General features: G+C 48.2%; 1 protein-coding gene across 5 annotated transcripts in view; it reads left to right on the top strand.

Annotated features, from left to right (window-relative positions):
- Maco1 (macoilin 1) overlaps positions 1–15,070 on the top strand; it is a 62,610-nt gene extending 47,540 nt beyond the window's left edge. For 2 of the 5 annotated variants that reach the window (XM_087549342.1, XM_087549340.1), the window contains 6 exons: positions 2,772–2,930; positions 4,153–4,335; positions 6,309–6,429; positions 9,274–9,448; positions 11,562–11,762; positions 13,179–15,070. In XM_087549342.1, the coding sequence (XP_087405468.1) occupies positions 2,772–2,930; positions 4,153–4,335; positions 6,309–6,429; positions 9,274–9,448; positions 11,562–11,752 (829 nt within the window). In that variant the 3' untranslated portion in view covers positions 11,753–11,762; positions 13,179–15,070. 5 annotated transcript variants of the gene reach the window in all.
- Positions 15,071–18,967: the final 3,897 nt, after the last annotated feature.

The raw sequence follows: 18,967 nt of genomic DNA, 5'->3' as shown, positions 1-18,967 counted from the left end.
CACACATGTAAATGCGTACACTAACTAGATAAGGGGAAACAAACTTTTTAAAGCATTGCGTTCTGTGCTTTACAAAAATTATGTTTGTACCTTTTGTTCTCAAAACTCTTTAGATTATTGCAAATTTCAAGAAATTCAAAACTTTACTCAGAGTAAGTATTGTTTTTTGAAACAGGGTTTCTCTGTATAACAGAGTTCTGGGTATCCTGGACTCATTTTGTAAAGCAGACTGGCCTGCAACTCATAGAATCTCCCCTGACTGTGTCTCCTGACTGTGCATACACTGAAGGCCCAGCTACTATGGTCATTGTATCAGAGAAACATGTCACTTAAAACATGTCACTTAAAATGGAAGACTGAACACCAGGCAGTGGTGGTACACGCCTTTAATCCCAGCACTGAAGAGACAGAGGCAGGCAGATCTCTTGAGTTCTAGGACAGCCAGGACTACACAGAGACCCTGTCTCAAAAAACATAAAACACAACCAACAACAACAAAACTAAAACCACAACAGAAGATTTTTAGAATGAAAGAAAGCGATAACTACAAAGTTACTGAAATGCAGCATCTAAGAAGGGGCTTTTCCTTCTTCCTTGGCTGTGCTGGTCAGCTATGCTGTGGAACCAGATTCCCGTGTCTGCATCTGGTGCAGCTTAAGCTGCTGGTCAACAGCAAATCAGCAGCCATTTATAAGTGTGTCAGGCCCCGAAATCCTAGAGCAAGTAGGAGGAGCCTTAGAAATGGTCGGCTGCAGATGAGGAAACTGCAAGGCTACGTGCAAAGTTGTCCCCAGAGCTGCTTAGGACCCTGATGACAGAGCCCTCTACAGACCACAAGCCTCTGTCCTCATGGCGGAGCCTGCCCCTTCATTTTACATGCAGTTCTTCTCTGTGTGGCTAGGCTCCTAAGAGAGGAACGTGAGCGTGTGCTTGTTAATGGCATGAATCCTGTGCAGTCTGTCTGGACTGTAGCTCTTGGGTTACTTCAGGTGAATGAAGGACAGCATAGCCATGATCTAAATACTGATCTGTGAGTACACTGAACTGAAATGACCCTGGTGATAGGGACAGTGTGGTGTGATGTGGACCTGTGACCCTTCCCTAGGGAATGAGCGCTGGCAGGAGACCAAGTAGTGCTACTGGAACTCACAGTCTCTAGGCTGTGCTTTCACTCCCGAAGGGAACACTGGTGACAGCGCCTACAGCATGGCTGGGGGCTCGAGGCTTGTTTTAAAGTTGTCTAATGGTGGATAGAAGGAAAGCACTGGGTTTTCTCTAAGAGGCCAGGGAACATTGCTGAGTGAGTGTCGATTTCTGTAGTAGGCCCTGAGGACTTTGTACGCAATAAAACATGTATGAGCTTTAGTCTGTGGATCTGGCAGTTCCAAAAAGAGATCCCCATCGCCCTTCAGAGGAAGCCTTGCTTCTGTCAGTATGCTGGACTAGAGGTGCTGAAGAGTTTTCTCGGATTGGGGTGGTAGTTGAGAGATTAAGTGTGGCTTAGAATGAGTGAGCCCTGGATTGTCCTTAACACCTGGGCAGGGATGGGGTTTCTACACACAGAAACTCAAGCAAACTGATGTTTGCTCCTGTGACCATTTGTGTCGTGTAGAATACTGTTTCTTCTCAGAGCTGCTTCACTTGTAGATCAGTAGGCCTGATCTTTAACCCTGCTGTCAAGGTCCAGCTGCCCCTTCCTACTGTTTCTAGTATAGCCTTTCTCAGGCACCAAACTGAGGACTTGCCCAGGTACCATGGCTGCTTATACTCTGAGGTTTTAAGTGTGCCAGACTCCATTTAGAATGTTCCTCCTTCCCTGTTTCCCATCCTTGGCATAGCCTTCCCCAGATTGCTGTGCTGGGGTGGGCTGTTAGGGAAGAGAATGTGTCCTGGGGATTCTACCTGGGGATCGCCGTGGGCTGCATCTGGGAAAAATAAGAATAATCATTGCCGTTGGCCCTTAGCTCTGCTGATTAAATGAGCTCCCATTGCTGTAACCTACGGAGTAGTGTGTCAGTCACTGAGGAGTGTGTGCACTGTTCTTCCTGGTGTATTTGGTTGTAGCCTTTCTTGTGTTACTATCTAAGCACTTTAGTCATCCAGGTTTTGACCCCCATTGAAATTATAGAGCCTTCCCATGAAAAAGAGATTTGGTTTTGCCCTTTTGTTCCTTTTACTGCTTATTTATGTATAGAGCCCCTAGTGCACATCACTTAAACTGGCGTTATAATGGGCTAGATGGAGCAAGCAGTAAGGAATGGCACCCTAAGGTAGGTTTTAGCTCAGTTTTCTTTTTTATGTCCCTTTTCTTGAGCTTTGGTAAGCTCTTCCACCATAGCAGAAGTGTGAATGCTACTTAGCAAGAATGCTAGCAGTTTCCACAAGTGAATGGAGATCCTGTTTTCGGGTACCCACGATGGGGGAGACAGTGCAGTCTGATATAGGAGAATGTCAGAAGCAGAGTCAGTGCCGGGGCCCTGGGTTTGTTGCTCTGGCAGGCTTTACCTGCTGAGGAGGTCGTCGGGAGGGAGGGAGGGAGGGAGGGAGGGAGGGGACTTTAATGTTTAGCTCTTCTGCTTTTCTCGCCGTTGTACACTACTCAGGTAGGTAGGTACTTGCAGTGTCACAGACATTGGGGACAATCAAAAGTTAGCCCTCCTGTGGAGGCAGCCATGCCAGAGAACTAAACACATCCTGGGTGTCCAGTGGGGACCGTGGCCAAGCCCTAAGGCCTCTCCCAGATGAAAATGCCACCTTTTCCCCTTTTCTAGGCTGGAACAAGATATTAAAAAGCTAAAGGCTGACCTGCAAGCCAGCCGGCAAGTGGAGCAAGAGCTGCGCAGTCAGATCAGCTCCCTCTCAAGCACAGAGCGAGGGATCCGCTCAGAAATGGGCCAGCTCCGGCAGGAGAACGAGCTGCTGCAGAACAAGTACGTGCGCCTTATGGGCCTTGGGCAGGGCCTCCTGTCACCAGGGGAGGACAGATGATCTCAGGCTGACCAGGAGACATGGCCCAACCTTTCCTATTCATGGATGTTTGGTTCTCAGTGTTCTCATCAAATCTACACTTGCTTCATTCCAACAAGAGTTTAGTAATATCTTTGCTCTAATGATGTAGTTTAACTATAATATTAGTTACTAAGCTTTTGTGATAAGTAACACTGATAATGAGTTTTGCTACTCTTCGAAAATCATGATCTTTTCCTGAGGATTAGGCCATATTTACTTTGAATCTCAGAACTAAAAAATGACATTGAGCTTTGGTTTCGTTTGAAGAGACAGGCAGAGGCTGGCTCTTCTGTGTGAATTCCTTTAAACTTTCATTCATTCTGAAGTTAGTTGCTCGTCTCTAATGTCTGTGGCAGCGATACCTCTATCCCACAGACTTCCCCCAAAGAAGATTCTCACTATAGTTCCTGTCTGCTAGAGTCCAGCATGCAAGAACCCTGGCCATCACTCTAAGCAGCTTGTGCAGTTGTTAGCGTTAGCCTCGGGGAGACAGTCTAATGGCCTCGGCCTTGCCGTGTGAAGCTGTAGAGAGCTCATCTTAGGGCTGTGAGAAAAGGCCTTCCTTACACCTGAGAAAGAAAGGCTGCACCATGACTGGGATTCAGAAGCCCAGTGTGGCAGGGGCTAAGCCAAGGGAATGGCCACAAGTTCACGGATGCCCTAGACTACATGGTGAGACCTTACCTAAGAAAACAACTGAAAGGATGAAGAACACAGACCTTCCCTCCCACCGATTTTAGATTCAATAGGACTGGTCCAGTCAACGGTTCCTTGGTCTGTGTTTTTGTTTTTGTTTTTGTTTTTCAGTGTTCTAGGGCACTACAATTAACTCTACAGCCACCGTCTACCTACCCTGTCCCTTAGCTTTCTGACCCATGTCTTCTGCCTGCTGTGGATCACTTAACAGAACAGAGGGCAGGGCTGACTCTGAGTTACACAAAGCCGGTGGCTAATTTGTATTTAGGAACTATTAAGTGCGGTAATGGCCGCGTGTTTTCTCTGGCACACCAGAGGCTGATACCTGGCTGTTCGGACCTCCCATTTACACCTGCCTAACAGAAAGGCTGCATGGAGGCTGTGTTTCTCAGGGCTTATAGTGAATCTGTCTAATGAGAAGACTGCATCACAACTATTTCCATACAGGCTACACAATGCTGTGCAAATGAAGCAAAAAGACAAACAGAACATCAGCCAGCTGGAGAAGAGGCTGAAAGCTGAGCAGGAGGCCCGAGGCTTTGTAGAAAAGCAGCTCATGGAGGAGAAAAAAAGGAAGAAGCTAGAAGAAGCCACGGCTGCACGGGCTGTTGCCTTTGCTGCTGCATCTAGGTATGTCCCTGCCACTAGAGTATTGAAATAGCCATGGTGGGCTTTCCTTGTCCCGGGATGGATGTGGGGGGATAGGCAGAGTGATCAGGGTGGGTGGTCTGCTTTCTGGATTGCTGATTAGTTGTTTCCGCTCCACTTGAGGCAGCTCACACTGCCCTGCATGCAGCGTGTCTCTCAGCAACCCCACCCACAGAGCAGAGGGGTCACCGTACCCCACTGTCCACCTGAGTTCTAAGTGCTTTGAGGTCTCCCTCCCTCCGCGGTCAGTCCTCACAAAGCTCTCCGTGCTTCCAACACAGATTGGGTGGCCTTAAGGGCCTTTAAAATATTTTTTAGATTAATTTATTTAATATTTGATCATAAATATTTCGTGTGCCTGTATGTCTCTGTGCTCCATGTGTGCAATAGCCATGGAAGCAAGACGGCATTAGTGTTCCTCGGACTGCAGTGATGGATGGTTAAAAGCTTTCGTGTGGGGCTGGGGATTTAGCTCAGTGGTAGAGCGCTTACCTAGGAAGCGCAAGGCCCTGGGTTCGGTCCCCAGCTCCGGAAAAAAGAACCAAAAAAAAAAAAAAAAAAAAAAAAAAGCTTTCGTGTGGGTGCTGGGAACCAAGGGCTCTTATGCTAAGCCATCTTCTCAACTCGATTGTTGTTATGAATTTTAAAGATTGTATTTATTTTATGTATGTGAGTACACTGACATATATACTAGACAGACACACCAGAAAAGGGCACCGGATCCCATTACAGATGGTTGTGAGCCACCGTGTGGTTGCTGGGAATTGAACTCATGACCTCTGGAAGAGCAGTCAGTGCTCTTAACCCGTGAGCCATCTCCCCAGCTCCAACCCCTGCTTCTTTTAGAGGCTGAAGAGATGGCTCAGTTGGCACAGTGCTTGAAGTGTGAACATAGGGTCTGGTGGTGCCCAGCACCTGTGTAAAAGCAGGTGTGGTAGAGCGTGCCTCTGACCTCAGCCCTGGGGAGGGAGTCCAGAACTAGTAGATTCCTAGGGCTCACTAACCAGCTTCCCAGAGATGCTGTCTAAGAAAACAAGTTGGGTGACTCTTGAGTAGAGCACCTGAGGTTGACCACTAGCCTCTGTAGCGTTGTAGACAAATATAAATCTAAAAATAGCTGGTGGCCGTGCCTTTAATTCCAGCACTCAGGTGGCAGATGCAGACAGATCTCTATACATTTAAGGCCAGTCTGGTTTAAATAGAGTTTCAAGTCAGAACTACAGAGTTGTCTCAAAACAAACAAACAAACAAACAAACAATTTTAGATTGTTGTTGAAAATTTCAAGGAGTAGTGAGAGGCATATTGAGACAGGTGCTACGCTCAGGCAGACCCTGGAACCTAAGAAGAGAGTGTACACCTGCGGGAAGCATACGGGGCCTATGCGTCAGCTCTCAGGTGCAACCAACTACACAGAGTATTTAAAAGCTGGACGTCACAGGTATGACTGTAATAAGAGGCTGAGACAGGAGGATTGCAAGATCAAAGGCCAGCCTGGGCTACATACTAAAATTCTGTCTCAGAAAGAGCTAAATGAAGCTTCATGGTGGTGGCACATGCCTTTAATCCCAGCACTCAGGAAGCAGAGGCAGGTGGATTTCTGAGTTGGGGCCAGCCTGATCTAAAGATGGCATTTCAGGACAGACAGGACTACAGAGATTAAACCCTGTCTTGAAAAGTAAAAATGGAAAAGAAAATAAAACATTTAAAAACCTAAATTACAAGTACTGAGCATGCACAGACAGTTTTTGTTATCAGTCCGGAAACTACATAAAGCGTGAGGGCACTCACTGCCCATTAGTGATGAGAGATGGCTTTATGTAAAGTTGATGCAAAAGCTACGACTCTGTCTGAGGAATTTGAGCATATGCAGATTCTGTTTGCACTGTGGTCTTCCAACCAATCTCCCACGATGGAAGGAGAACTATAAACCTTATTTCCTGTCTTTTTTCAAAAGGGGAGAGTGCACCGAAACCTTACGGAGTCGGATCAGAGAGCTAGAAGCTGAGGGCAAGAAGCTCACAATGGACCTGAAGGTGAAGGAGGAGCAGATCAGGGAACTGGAGCTGAAGGTGCAGGTGAGGAGTGGCTTGGGGAGGTCCCACCACGGGGCACCTTCAGTGCCATGCTGTGCTCCAGTGTGGAACAGCAGCTCCACACCAAGCCTCTACGCTTCCTTATCCAAAGGGAAGGGGATTCAATCCTGTCTCCTGTCTGATGGAGCCAGGCTCTAACTCAGGCTGCAAGTGGTGATGTAGAGGTGGTTTCAGGGGTCAGCAGGCAAGGGGAGGATAAGCAGTCAGAGGGTTTGGAATCCTGAACAGATAAATGGGAGGAAAGAAAAGTAGAGTTTAGTAACATAGGAAGGGGAATGCAAAAATAAAAGATTAGGGGAATAAAATATCCCCTGATATTTCATCCTGAGATACAAGGAGAGTTTCTAAGCATAAAATCAGTACACAAAGTCACAGAGAACAACCAAGAAGTGACTAAGGTAGAGAACTTGGAGTGGGGGCTGCAGCGCTGCAGAGACAGCCCAGCAGTGGAGTGTTGACTGCTCTGGCAGAGGACTGGGTTCAATTCTCAGCACCCACAAGGTGGCCCACAGATGCCTCCTGTTCCAGAGAGTCTGGCTCCTTCTAACCCCTACAGGGACCAGGCTCACATGTAGCAAACAGATACACACACAGGCAAAACATTTACACAATAAAAAGAGAGATATAAAATTTAAAAAGAGAGGGCTGGAGAGATGGCTCAGTGGTTAAGAGCACTGACTGCTCTTCCAGAGGTCATGAGTTCAATTCCCAGCAACCACATGGTGGCTCACAACCATCTGTAATGAGATCTGGTGCCCTCTTCTGGTCTGCAGTCACATATGCAGGCAGAATGCTGTACATAAAATAAATAGATAAATCTTTTTAAAAAATTTAAAAAGAGAGATAGATACCTACTGAGTGTGCTGGTCCACACCTTGGATCCCAGCACTGGGGAGACAGAGGCAGGGGGATCTCTGTTATGAGTTCCAAAACTATAGAGTGAGACCCTGTCTAAAACGAACAAAAAAATATAGATATCAAAGAATTTCAAAAACACACTTTTAGGATATAAATAGCTGGTAAAGTGAAGTAAAGTGTACAAACAGATCATTTACAGAAGAGAAACAAGGGCTAAAAATGGATCTTTAGGACCAGTGACAGTGGGACTAACAGGGAGCGATGCTCACCGACAAGCCTGATGACCTCAGTTACCCACCTGGTAATCAGGAGAACCAACTCTCATGTTCTCTGACTCCCAGGTTCATAACAACATACACAGTCAAAGTAGCAGCTGGAGACAGCTCAGTGGTTCGGAGCTCTTACTGCTGTTTCGGAAGAGCCAGGTTTCATTCTCAGCATCCATATGGTGTCTCATAATTGCCTGTAACTCTAGTTCTAAATAATCTGACCCCTCTTCTCATTCCACATGCTCCTTGCAAGCACATACACCACACACATATACTCAGACACACATACATTTAAATAAAAGCAAATACTTTTTTTTAAATGTATGTGAGTACACTGTAGCTGTCTTCAGACACACCAAAGAGGACATGAGATCCCATTACAGATGGTTGTGAGCCACCATGGGTTGCTCTTAACCCCTGAGCCATCTCTCCAGCCCCCTCAAATACTTTTAAAAATTAAAATGAATGTAAAAATTTTAAGTGTACTCTTATTGCTAAGAAATGGCATGGATATAAAAATTAGCAATCATTTAAAATAGCATTGCCGGGAGTACAGAAGATCACACACTTTTGGAGTATTCCTCTTTAGGAAGCCAGCCAAGAGACAAGATCTCATCAGCGCCTGATACCATGTTCAGTGCAGTGGTCTAGGGATGTAAAATAAAAACAAACAAACAAACAAAAAAAGTCTTTTTTTTTTTTTTTTTTTTTTAAGCGACAGGTTTCTCTGTGTAGCCCTGATTGTCCTAGAACTCACTCTGTAGTCCTGGCTGGCCTCAAACTCACAGAAGTCAGCCTCCCTATACCTCCCCAGTGCTGGGATTAGAAGCATGTGCTGCAGCCGCCACCACCACCAACTGGAAACAGTCTTAGTTAGTAACGGGGCGGGCATTTACTTAAGGTACAATCTACACAAAACAGGAATATCATCGAGCCATGAGAAGGTCTGTTTTCAGACTGGTATAGTGGCACCTGCCTGTAACCCAGCCCTTGGGAAACTGAATAGTTGAAATGGTCTGTTTTAGTTTTTTAAAACACTTCATCTATATTAAAGGATTCTGGGTAACTTTCAGTTGTTCTGTATTTTTTAATTCTCTGGAATAAGTTTGGATTCTGTCTTTAAAAACAGTGTAGGCCAGGCATGGTTGCATATGCTTTCCACCTCAGCACTTAGAGGTAGAGGCAGGCAGGTCTCTGTGACCTCAAGGCCAGCCAGAGCTACACAGTGAGATGCAAGCCAGCCTTGTTTACGCTGGGAAACCATATTTTAAAAGGAAAAGCAAACAAACCAAGTTCAATCTTCCCTGACTTACTGTATTAACAAATACTATAAATGGGCTTCCCTACAGTTTGCCTTGTCAAAATAACAACCATGACAGTTTATACAAATGTAACTATAGTATAAGGCACCATTTGCAAGGAGCTGAGAAGAGCTGTCTGCTCTGAATAAGTCTCGCAAGAGAGACCTGGAAGCAGATACCACTGTTTTCCAGCCATGTGCCCATGCAGCCCACGGGACACCTCTGAGGATCTGGATCGTGTCTGGGCATTACATGTACATTCTCCAAGAACAGATGTAAACACACAAGGTATCAGGGTTCTCTGTTCTGATGGCCAGGTCAGGAGGATGAGAGTTCACTTTGTGAGCTGAAGCCAGTTTATATTGATGCCCCATAACATCACTGTCCCCTGTTGACAGGAGCTTCGGAAGTACAAAGAAAACGAGAAGGACACTGAGGTGTTGATGTCAGCCCTCTCTGCCATGCAAGACAAAACGCAACACCTAGAGAACAGCCTCAGTGCAGAGACGAGGATCAAGCTGGACCTGTTCTCTGCACTCGGTGATGCAAAGCGGCAGCTCGAGATTGCCCAGGGTAGGAAGCACGGGCCCACGTGGGATGGCAGGACCTAGAGACCACAGTGATGAACCAGAGGGCACCTCAGAGTTTTCCTTATGTTGTTTGGTGCTTGACTAGTGTTGAGATTCTAAGTCAAATCAGTTGGTGCTACAGGAGTATTTTGAGATGAGAGTGTGTTGGACTTAAAGACAAGAGAAGTTGCATAGTGTTGAAGAGTCTAAACTGCTTTACGATGCGTATGCAGCCTGTGGAGACAGAGAGAGGCAGCCTGTGGAGACTCTAGAGCAAGCTAGGAGGCTGGGTCCCATCACAGGAGGCTGGGTCCCATCACAGGAGCTGGTATTTGAGCAGTGAGATGGACTGGGAGCATGAGGTGAGGGCTGAGAAGCCTCCTTGCAGAAGGTGCAGGGCTCTCCCAAGTTGCAGCAGGCTGGGAGTGGCTTGGGCAGTGCAACAAAGGAGTCTGGAGAACCAGGCCATCCACTCAGCAGAGAGTTGCTGGGACCTGCTAGTATCTCTGATAACCAATAGACACCCTGGCAGGGACAAACAGTGAGCAAGTTATTATTGTATTTATAAGATGGGAAAGGTCAGTAGGCAAAATGGGGAGGAGACGGGAAGAGAAGACATCCTTGAATACAAAGAGTTTGAGCAGAGACTGAGGCCAGGAGCAGTGAATGAAGGCAAAGCCCATGGCATGAAAGATGCTCGCCGGTCTGCTGGCCCAGGTGAGACAGGGATCGCAGCAGCAGCGGCCAGGTTCTGTAGTAGTACCCCAGGAGAAAAGCTCAGACTTGATTCTAACTGACGTGGAGGCGTGTGGGGGAGTTCTCAAAGAGGGTGCCGTAACCTGATGAAGAGAAAATTGGATTTTGTCCATAGAACTGATTAGTCACTTAAGTGACTAACACTGAGGAAACCTTTGCACTATTGGCCTAGTGCATGGAAAGGGTTCTTGAGCAGGGACTCACCAAGCAGCCAAGCTCTGGAAACTGACATCCTCGAAAGCCCAGAGTCTACTCGGGTATTGCAGCCTAGATGCTTAAGATTACTGAGCATGCTGGGAGAACTTATTCACATAGATTATATAGCTGTGATACCTAACTGTAAATTAAAACTTAAAACATCTGGTAATCTATTTAAAATGAGGTAAAATATTACATACTAACATAATGTCATTTTATGAAAGTAACTATCTTCAAATAGCGAGAAAAGTGTCATTGTCTTGTATTTATTTACTTTTTGACTTAATAGAAAATGTTTGCATCCTCCTCTGTGTTGCCGTTCATCTTGTGAGACTTACACTGTACGCAGAGTTTACCGAAGGCCCCACAGTGCTTACTGCAGAGGGCAGTGCTGCTCTGGTACTCTTATGCACAGTGAACCTGTGGAGGCTGCCTCGTTGGAGGATAACTGCACTAGGGCGGGCAGACCAGGGAGAAAGGACGGCAGGGATGGGAGACCAGAGAGCATGTGATGCCAGCAGGAGTGAGTAGCTGGCGGGATGGTGATACCTGAGATCAGAACATAGTGGGGAGAGAAAGCACTGGGGCTGTCCAGGCCAGTGATTTGGTAGCCCTAGGCCTGGAGGCCTTAGAAGAAAAGAGGGGAAGTTAAAAGGCACTGTGAATGTAGTGTTCTGAAGTGTGTCGGTTCCCAGGTCTTCAGGGAGAGCGGCTTTTCCAATGGCAGCATGAGAGACAAGGACAGTGGACCAGAGGCAGAGAGGCCAGCTCGGAAACTGGTGTTGTCTTCTGTCAACAAGAAAGGCAGGGTGGCGTATGGAGAAGAGCTGAGGTCAGGGTACTGGAACCAAGGCAGAGGGGCAAAGAGGGCCTGGGTATGAGGAGGAAGAATCTCTCTGGGGCACTGATTGGTAGGTGCTCCTCAGACACCCAGGTGAGGCACGACCTTTAGTCACTGAGAACTTCAGCCTGGCCTGGAGATGTTTAGAAAATAGAGAACTTAAGGAGTTGGTGAAAGCCACCCAAGAGGCTTGGGGTGACCCAGGTGACTGAGCAGAGGCTCCCTTGTCTGTGGGCTCAGGGACAGGTGCTTGAAAAGGTTTCTGGGGATCCTGCCTTGAAACTGCACACCTCCCACTGGCCCTTTTTCCTGTCTGGCTCAGCACTGAGGAATGGACACCTCTGCTTAACCAACCCGCTCTGCTGGGACCTGGACACTTGGAGAAGATCCATGGAAACATCCTGGCATGGAAACAGCACCTGCTCCCTGGGGCCAGGGTGTTGGGCCTTCTGGCATGGCTGCACTCCACTCTTAGCCCACAAATGTTCGGGAAGACAGAAAGGTTCATCCTGAAACTCTTGAGGTGTTTTCCTGTTACTAATTTAAAAAATCAAACTGACGTCTGTTGGGGAAAACACAGTGGCTCTGTATCAGGTGCCACTAAGGACTTAATTCATTTGAAGCACCTTGCGTTCAAAGAGACTGTGGCTCTTTGGTGCTTACCTGAAATTTGGGGGCCCTAAGGAAGTGAAAGCACGGTTCATGGCTCCTGGTTTTTCACTGTCTCCCTCCAGATCCGGTCCAACTTCATAACTTAAATCCACACCTGTTCCTTCCTATGCTGTTGGTTACTCATCCTGATTCCAAATTGATTCTTCATCTCCACCACACCCTTCTGAGACATGCCACCCAGCTTTCCCTCACAGACAGACTGCTGTCTACACAGTGAGAGCTACTCACACACACACAGCCTCTTCCTTGGAGGTCAAGGAGGCGCAGAGCCTGGAGGAAGACTTCATGGACTGGAACAGGGTGGTCCTGGCTTCAGTCCTGCTCTGTGTCCTAATAACAGATGACCTGAACATGCATAATCTGTGAAGCCTTGCCTCTCCCCTGGGCTGGATGCAGGGACTTAGCAATGGGAAGTTAGGAGTCAGTCTCTGCCCTCACAGAGCCCGTGATCCAGCAGTAGATGATGGGTCCATCACCCAAGGAAGTGGAAGAGTGCCATGGGGAGTATGTGTAGATGCTGTTCCCAGAGCTCATGGAGTCAACTCCCAGCTCTGAAACTGTCAGGATACCTTAAGCGTGTGGTACTGCTTCCTATACCCTATTCTCTCATGGTAAAGTGGGTGGTGAGAATACTCACCTCTTCTGGTTGTGAGGAAGAAGAGGGTTAGTGTCTGTAGGCACTGAGAACCGCTGTGCTACACTGGGCCTTAGTTGCTGTCATAAGATACAGAATGAAAGGGGACACTTGGGGTGTGTTGAAAATCTAGGCCCTTGTACATTGCGATTGATCAGGAAAACTTAGCTTCACACAGTGACACGGTGGGCTTGAAGGGCTGAGTTGGCTGATGTAGCCAGTTGAGTTCTGGACAGAGGTCAGAGGGCATCGTGCCAGCAAGCTAGGCACCAGTCCCAGAAAGTGATCTGTTTTCTGTCTGAGAACCTGTTGTGACCGATCGAAGGTCCTGGTCCTGTGTTCCTTGGTTTAACCTTCAGAGCCCAGTGTCCCAGAAGGGAGCCTCAGCTCAGGAGGTAGAGCTTTAAAACCCCGCCTCAGACTGCTGGGTCACTGCCACTTTCTCACACCTGCTTAGAGCAGATCAGAATTTCCATTGTTAGAAAGTAAAAATGACCAAATGTGCCTAAAAGTGCCCTGTTGTTAGGTACTTAGGAAGTTTGTCTGCTCTTACCAAATGGTGAGGTTATGGCTGGCCTGGGGGTATCACGCGAGCTCTCCCTCCTCACTAATGCTAGGTCTTTGATCTTGCAGGGCAAATCCTTCAGAAAGACCAGGAAATCAAGGACCTAAAACAGAAGATAGCTGAAGTCATGGCCGTCATGCCCAGCATAACATACAGTGCCGCCACCAGTCCCCTGAGCCCTGTGTCCCCCCACTACTCTTCCAAGTTTGTGGAGACCAGCCCCTCTGGACTTGATCCTAATGCCTCTGTCTATCAGCCCCTGAAGAAATGAAGGCCAACTGTGTGTTTGCCCAACATTTGGAACCAGAAGGCTTCGAAAAGCAGCGTCTCTGGCAGTCAAGATAAAAAAGTTGATATTGTGTTTTGTGGGACTGTATATGTTGTCATTTTTAAAGGGGGGAAATAACATCCAAGTCTGATTAGAACCGCCCATCAGTTGTTCTTGGAAGTTTTTAGAAGACCTCACAGGACTTTGCAGTTTATTTTTCTTGGCCAACACATTAAAACCATTCTTGGATTTCAAGTAGCCAATTTTGCCTTTTTATGTATTTTTACATAGTTTCCTCTTGAAGAAAAAAAAAGCAGAGTTTTTTTTGCTTTTCAACCCTATTTTGTTCTTAAATAAGCAAGAAAATTGCACGTTGTATTCACGGACGACAACAAAGGCGTAGTTTCTAGTGCGAGAGGGCGGAGTAGCCCAGCAGCTCTGGTTCCATAGCTGCATTAAAGATGATTGTCTCCATTACAGAAAAAAGAGCGATTGCCCCTCCAAGAACCAGACAGATTGAGAGAATGTCACTTAAGCTGAGAGAGACTTAAGGGTGAGGCTGGCTTGCAGGCGTGTGGCCGTGTGTTTGGAGTATTGACATTCCCATTGCTGTTAGCTCCAGAGCACACCCAGGGCAGTCTTTGCATTACCGTGAGAAAAGATGTTGCAAGAGGAAGCTTGATCATTGTCAACTCTGTCCCCTCCCCCCTGTCATCTGTCTTCTATTTGTCCCGGTCACTGCTGAGCCTTTGCTCAGCTGGTTGGTGGCTCGGCTGCTGGTCACCACGCCACCACTTGGGTTTTCCATGGGAAGCACACAGGGTTCTGCGCTTGCCGCCAGTCAGGCACCTTAGGTGGCAGCCTGGTGGGTGTGAGAGAGGCCAAACGATGGCTGATGGAAGCCGTGGTCTAGGAGTGGCCCCCACGTGCCATTTGCTGCTTTCTTCGCCCTCCTCATCTCGTGTCCGATGGTTTACAGATGCCTGACAGTTCCTCAGCTCTTGTGCCAAGGAGGAGTGGTTGTTGGTTTTTTTTTGTTTGTTTGTTTGTTTGTTTTGAAGATTTAAACTCTGCGCAAAGATACCGGTTCAACTGTATTATACGTTGGTAGAAAGTGTCTGCACAGACCTTTGAAAGTGTGTTAAGAATCAGGGAGTGGGAGGGCAGGGGAGAGGAGGGGCAAAGCAGAGTTGTGTTTTGAAAGCTGGGGATATTAAACCAAATCGATTGGCTTGGCTTCCATACTGTGTGTTCTGGAAGGTCATGGCTCTAAAATTTCCTGTTGATTGGCATGTATATCTCATTTAAAGCAAATTAGGTAGGACAAACCAGTCAGTACAATTAGAAGTGTTACAGTCATCCCTTTAATCACAGAGCTTATTTTGGAGTAAGCGACTTCTAGCTTAGCCAGGTGTGCGTGCCAGGTGTGCGTGCCAGGTGTGCGTGCATGTTGCTGCCGTTTGCACTTTTGAGTCATCTTGTGTAAATGTCACCATGAAAGTGTTACTCAGAATTGTCAGAGGGTTTTTTTCTCCATCTTTGTGCTAAAACATGGAAAATTGTCACTATGTTGATGAGGTTTCCCCCATTCTGCTGCCTTTGGGACACTGTTTTCGTTAAACTTGGTCTTGGCTGCATTCTTTTTTTTCCCCTGTGGGGTTCAAAAGAATAAACATTTTCTTACTGATGAAACCAGTTTCCCGCCTTTTCAACATTCCTGGAGGGCACAGCGAAGTAGATGCTTCTGCTGGTGCCGCTGTGATGGCTGCCAGTTTGTTTTCAACTGTCTCGGCCCCAGGTGGGATGGTGGCCACACACATGGCACCGGGCAGGGAAACAGGCACAGGGTCAGAGAGGTGCACATCCGGGAGCTCCAGTGGTCCACCCTCATCCACTTCCCTACTCCCTTCTCCAGCTTCCAAACCAAAGCCATCTTTCTGTGTAACCTCCTTTCCCAAGCCCCAGCCAGAGTGGGCCGAGGGGTGACTGCTTGAGGAGGAGAATCCTGAGGGCAAGCTTTCTTCCCAGTACTTTGCCCTCTCACACTTTCTAGAGGCTACTTTGGCTACTTAGTGACCAATGCCCTGTTAGTTTTCCACTCTATGGATGCTTAGCCAGCCTCCAAGGTGAGCATTTCCACCAAAGCCCCACAGCCACCACTGCATGCTTGTCATAGAGATTTGTCTGTCTTCATCTGAGAACCAGCGGCCTCTGGTGGCCCATGCTCTCCCATCTTGCCATTATTACAATTGATCTTGGCTCAAGTTTCTAAAGAATTCTACTCTTGGCCTCTTACCTTCTATCCTTGTTGCCTATCCAGAGAGGCATCTGAATCTTGGCCAGTAAGGTGTATGCACGTCACACTTAACTACCGTAAGCACAGTTCCCCAGGGAAACCCCTGGCTTGGCCAGCCTTCGCCTCCCCTGACAGAGTTTCTGCCCACGGTGCTCTCGCTGGCGTCTTCACTGCTAGTAATCAGTTGTCTTGTCTGCCTAGCCTAAAGCAGCCCGACGTCCTAGGACTTCTGGTTTATCACATGTCATAAAGCAATGTTTGCCATTCTAGAGGGTTCAGTATTTACAGGAAGGATGGGCTGAATGTGTTGTGACTGGCCAAGAACCCTCTTGGATTGATATCCTCCAAATGGCTGTTCCGTGTCCCTCCTCCCCTCGGCAGTCCTTCCAAGAGATCCTAAAATCGAGAAAGAACAGTTGCTGGTGCTCAAACCTGTGGGGAGGGGCTGTCCTTCACCCTGTCATCCCCTTGCCCCATGCCACCCAGAACAGCTGCTGTCTGTTTGCTGCCTGTGACCCAGCGCTGAGGAGGACTGCAGGCCCAAGTCCGGTGAGTTGGAGGCCAGCTATACTGTAAAACCCTGCTTCAAAGAAACAAATGATTCAGATTACGTGGAGGGAACTAAGGGAGACAACGCACACTGCCCCAGAGGTGAACTAGTTAAGATGTTTTCAGGATGAACTCGGGGAAGGATGGGAACCAGGGTTAAGGGTCTTAGACCTGAAATGCTTGGCCTTTAGGGCTGGGGTACGCGTTCCTCAGGTTCTCTCCTCGCTGTTCTGTTTTTATCCCTGATCCTCTGTGTGTGTGTGTGTGTGTGTGTGTCTATGTCTGTCTGTTTTGTGTCTCTGTGTCTGCACCTGCACATACGTGCATCCGAAAGCCAGAAGTTGAGGCCCAGAATTATCTTCAGTCGTACTACCTTATTGAGGAAGAGTTGATAACTCACCATGGCTAGCCAGCTTCCTCTGGGGTATTCCCTGTCCTTGCCTTCAGAGGCTGAAACTGAAGATGTCCGCATGGTATTTATAGATTCTGGGGACCCCAACTCTTGATCTAACAAGAGTTTGTATTGTAACTACTTTACTGAGCCATCCCCAGCTCTCAAGCACTTGCCAAAGAAAACCATCTCTGTCCAGTGGCCCTGTTCCGCTGTAGTCCACCGAGAGCCCTGTGGTCTGGCTATGCCCACCACATGGTGGGCGTTAGCCCCCCGCTTTGCTGCTGGCCCTGCCCTGAGCCCTCTGGGTGTTGCTTCTTGAATCTGTGACAAAATTCAGAGTGCTCGGACTCTCCAGGGCCTCCTTGCAATGTCTTGACCTGACATCAGCAAGGAGTCGCTGAAAGACAGGCCTGACAGCTGTGTGTGTGACAGGGACTCAGATGAGCTCAGCCCCACTCACAGCCTCCTCGGCTCAGGCTCTTACAGTCATCTGACCCTGTGTTTTTGTTTTGTTTTTGTTTTTGTTTTTTTTGTTTTTTTTTTTTTTTTTGGTTCTTTTTTTTGGAGCTGGGGACTGAACCCAGGGCCTTGCGCTTCCTAGGCAAGCGCTCTACCACTGAGCTAAAGCCCCAACCCCCTGACCCTGTGTTTTAATAAGGTCCGCTGCATAGCCCATCCTGAGTGGCATTCCCAACCCGAAGACTGTGTCATCCCCTCGCTTCTAGTTCAGGCTTTTGGAATTTTAGAATGAAGAGCTTAGCCGCTGATGGGTGACGGAGGTGAAGACCTCTAAACCCTGCTTCTTGTTTTGAGGTAAGAGCCTCACCATGTAGCGCTGACGGGCCCGTGGAACTGGCTATGTAGACCAAAGTGGAACACAGAGTTCCTGCCTCTGTCTCCCTCCATGTCTGCCCCCTCCCTCCCTCCCTCTGGCTGGGATCCCAGGCTAGGAGGATGGAGTCTCCTTTGCTACACAGCAATGGCTGATCAAAGCAGGTCAGCATCACCAACTGACCCAGGTCAGGTAATCGCCAGCAAGTGTGATCTGAAGTGCGTGTTGTCCCATCAGAGCATCTTGTAACAGTGCTGTTCTGAGGGATTTTAGACAAGTCTAAACAGACTGCCTCAGGACAGGCAGAGAGCAGAAGGAGCTATTATCATGACGTCTCCCATCTGCCTGTCTGCTTTCTGCTGAAACCTCATGTTTCTTGTCAGATTTCCTCCACAAGTGTCACCTTGTTCTAGCCAGGCGCAAAGATTCCTTCGACAGCTGGGTGCTCGGAGGACAACTCAGGCTGGGAAGCCATTGTCTTCTGGGGGCTTTTCCTGTTCCTTCATCCAGGAAGAGCTCTGGCTGACACAACCCAGAGATCTTCATTCTCCCAAGAGTACCACACTTTTCTTGTCTCCCTCCTTCCTTGGCTGGCTCTCCCCCATCTCGGCTCCTCTGCCCTGGCTTGCCGTTCAAGCTCAGGACTCCTTGGATTGGGATCTCTAGACCTGGAGTTGCTCTCTGTCCAAGAAGCCAAGATGTACATCCTCTGGAAGCTGCTCTGTCCTCTTTAGCTGCGGTGCAGGCTGGATACGTTGGAGCTGACAGGGATGTGGAGCTGAGGGTAGCAGGACCTTTAGTGAGTTTGACCTGGAACCTGTACTTTCCTTTAGTTTCCCTTCACATTTATTTTCTGTGATGGGGCAGAAGGAAGTGTGCCACAGCAAATGTGTAGAGGTCAGAGAACAACCTGCGGGAGTCCCTTCCCACCTCCACCAATGGGCTGCAGGAGTCAACTCAAGGTACCAACCAGGTTTGGCACAGGCTCTTTGCCTATGGAACCAGGGCTGGTCTCTAAACCTGTGCTGATACAGCTTAGTTCTTCCATTCCCCTTCAGCCCCATCCCCCACTCCCATTGCTTCGTAGTCTCAGTCGGAGATGGCGCTTTACTCTCCAAAGCCTGTGTTGGGCCCATGCTGACTTAGAAAGGTGCTTCTCAAATGTAGAGTTCATGGGAACAGCCTGATATAGTCCACTGAAACACTCCCAAGTTCCATCCCCTCTCACACAAGGTTCAGGGGATAGACCTCAAAATGCATCCTGAACACACTCCAGGTGAGGCTGAGGACCTCTGAGAGCTGACCTGAACCGCTGCCTGAGGCCATGCCCACCAGCTGCCAGCAGAGGGCACAGGCCATCTCAGCCGGAGGCCCTGGCTTCTCCCCAACCACCAGCACCACAGGGCACAGGAGGCTCTTCCCTAAAGATGTACCCCCTGTCCGCATGGCTTTCAGAATCTGTCACTGACAAGCACCACGTCACCTCCTAGGGTGCCAGTGGCCAGGCTCTGGATACTA

Source organism: Rattus norvegicus, chromosome 5, assembly GCF_021556685.1.
Source record: "Rattus norvegicus strain SHRSP/BbbUtx chromosome 5, alternate assembly SHRSP_T2T, whole genome shotgun sequence".
NCBI classification, from domain to species: domain Eukaryota; kingdom Metazoa; phylum Chordata; class Mammalia; order Rodentia; family Muridae; genus Rattus; species Rattus norvegicus.
Note: the sequence above shows the minus strand (reverse complement) of the source record. Positions and strands in the feature narration are given on the sequence as shown.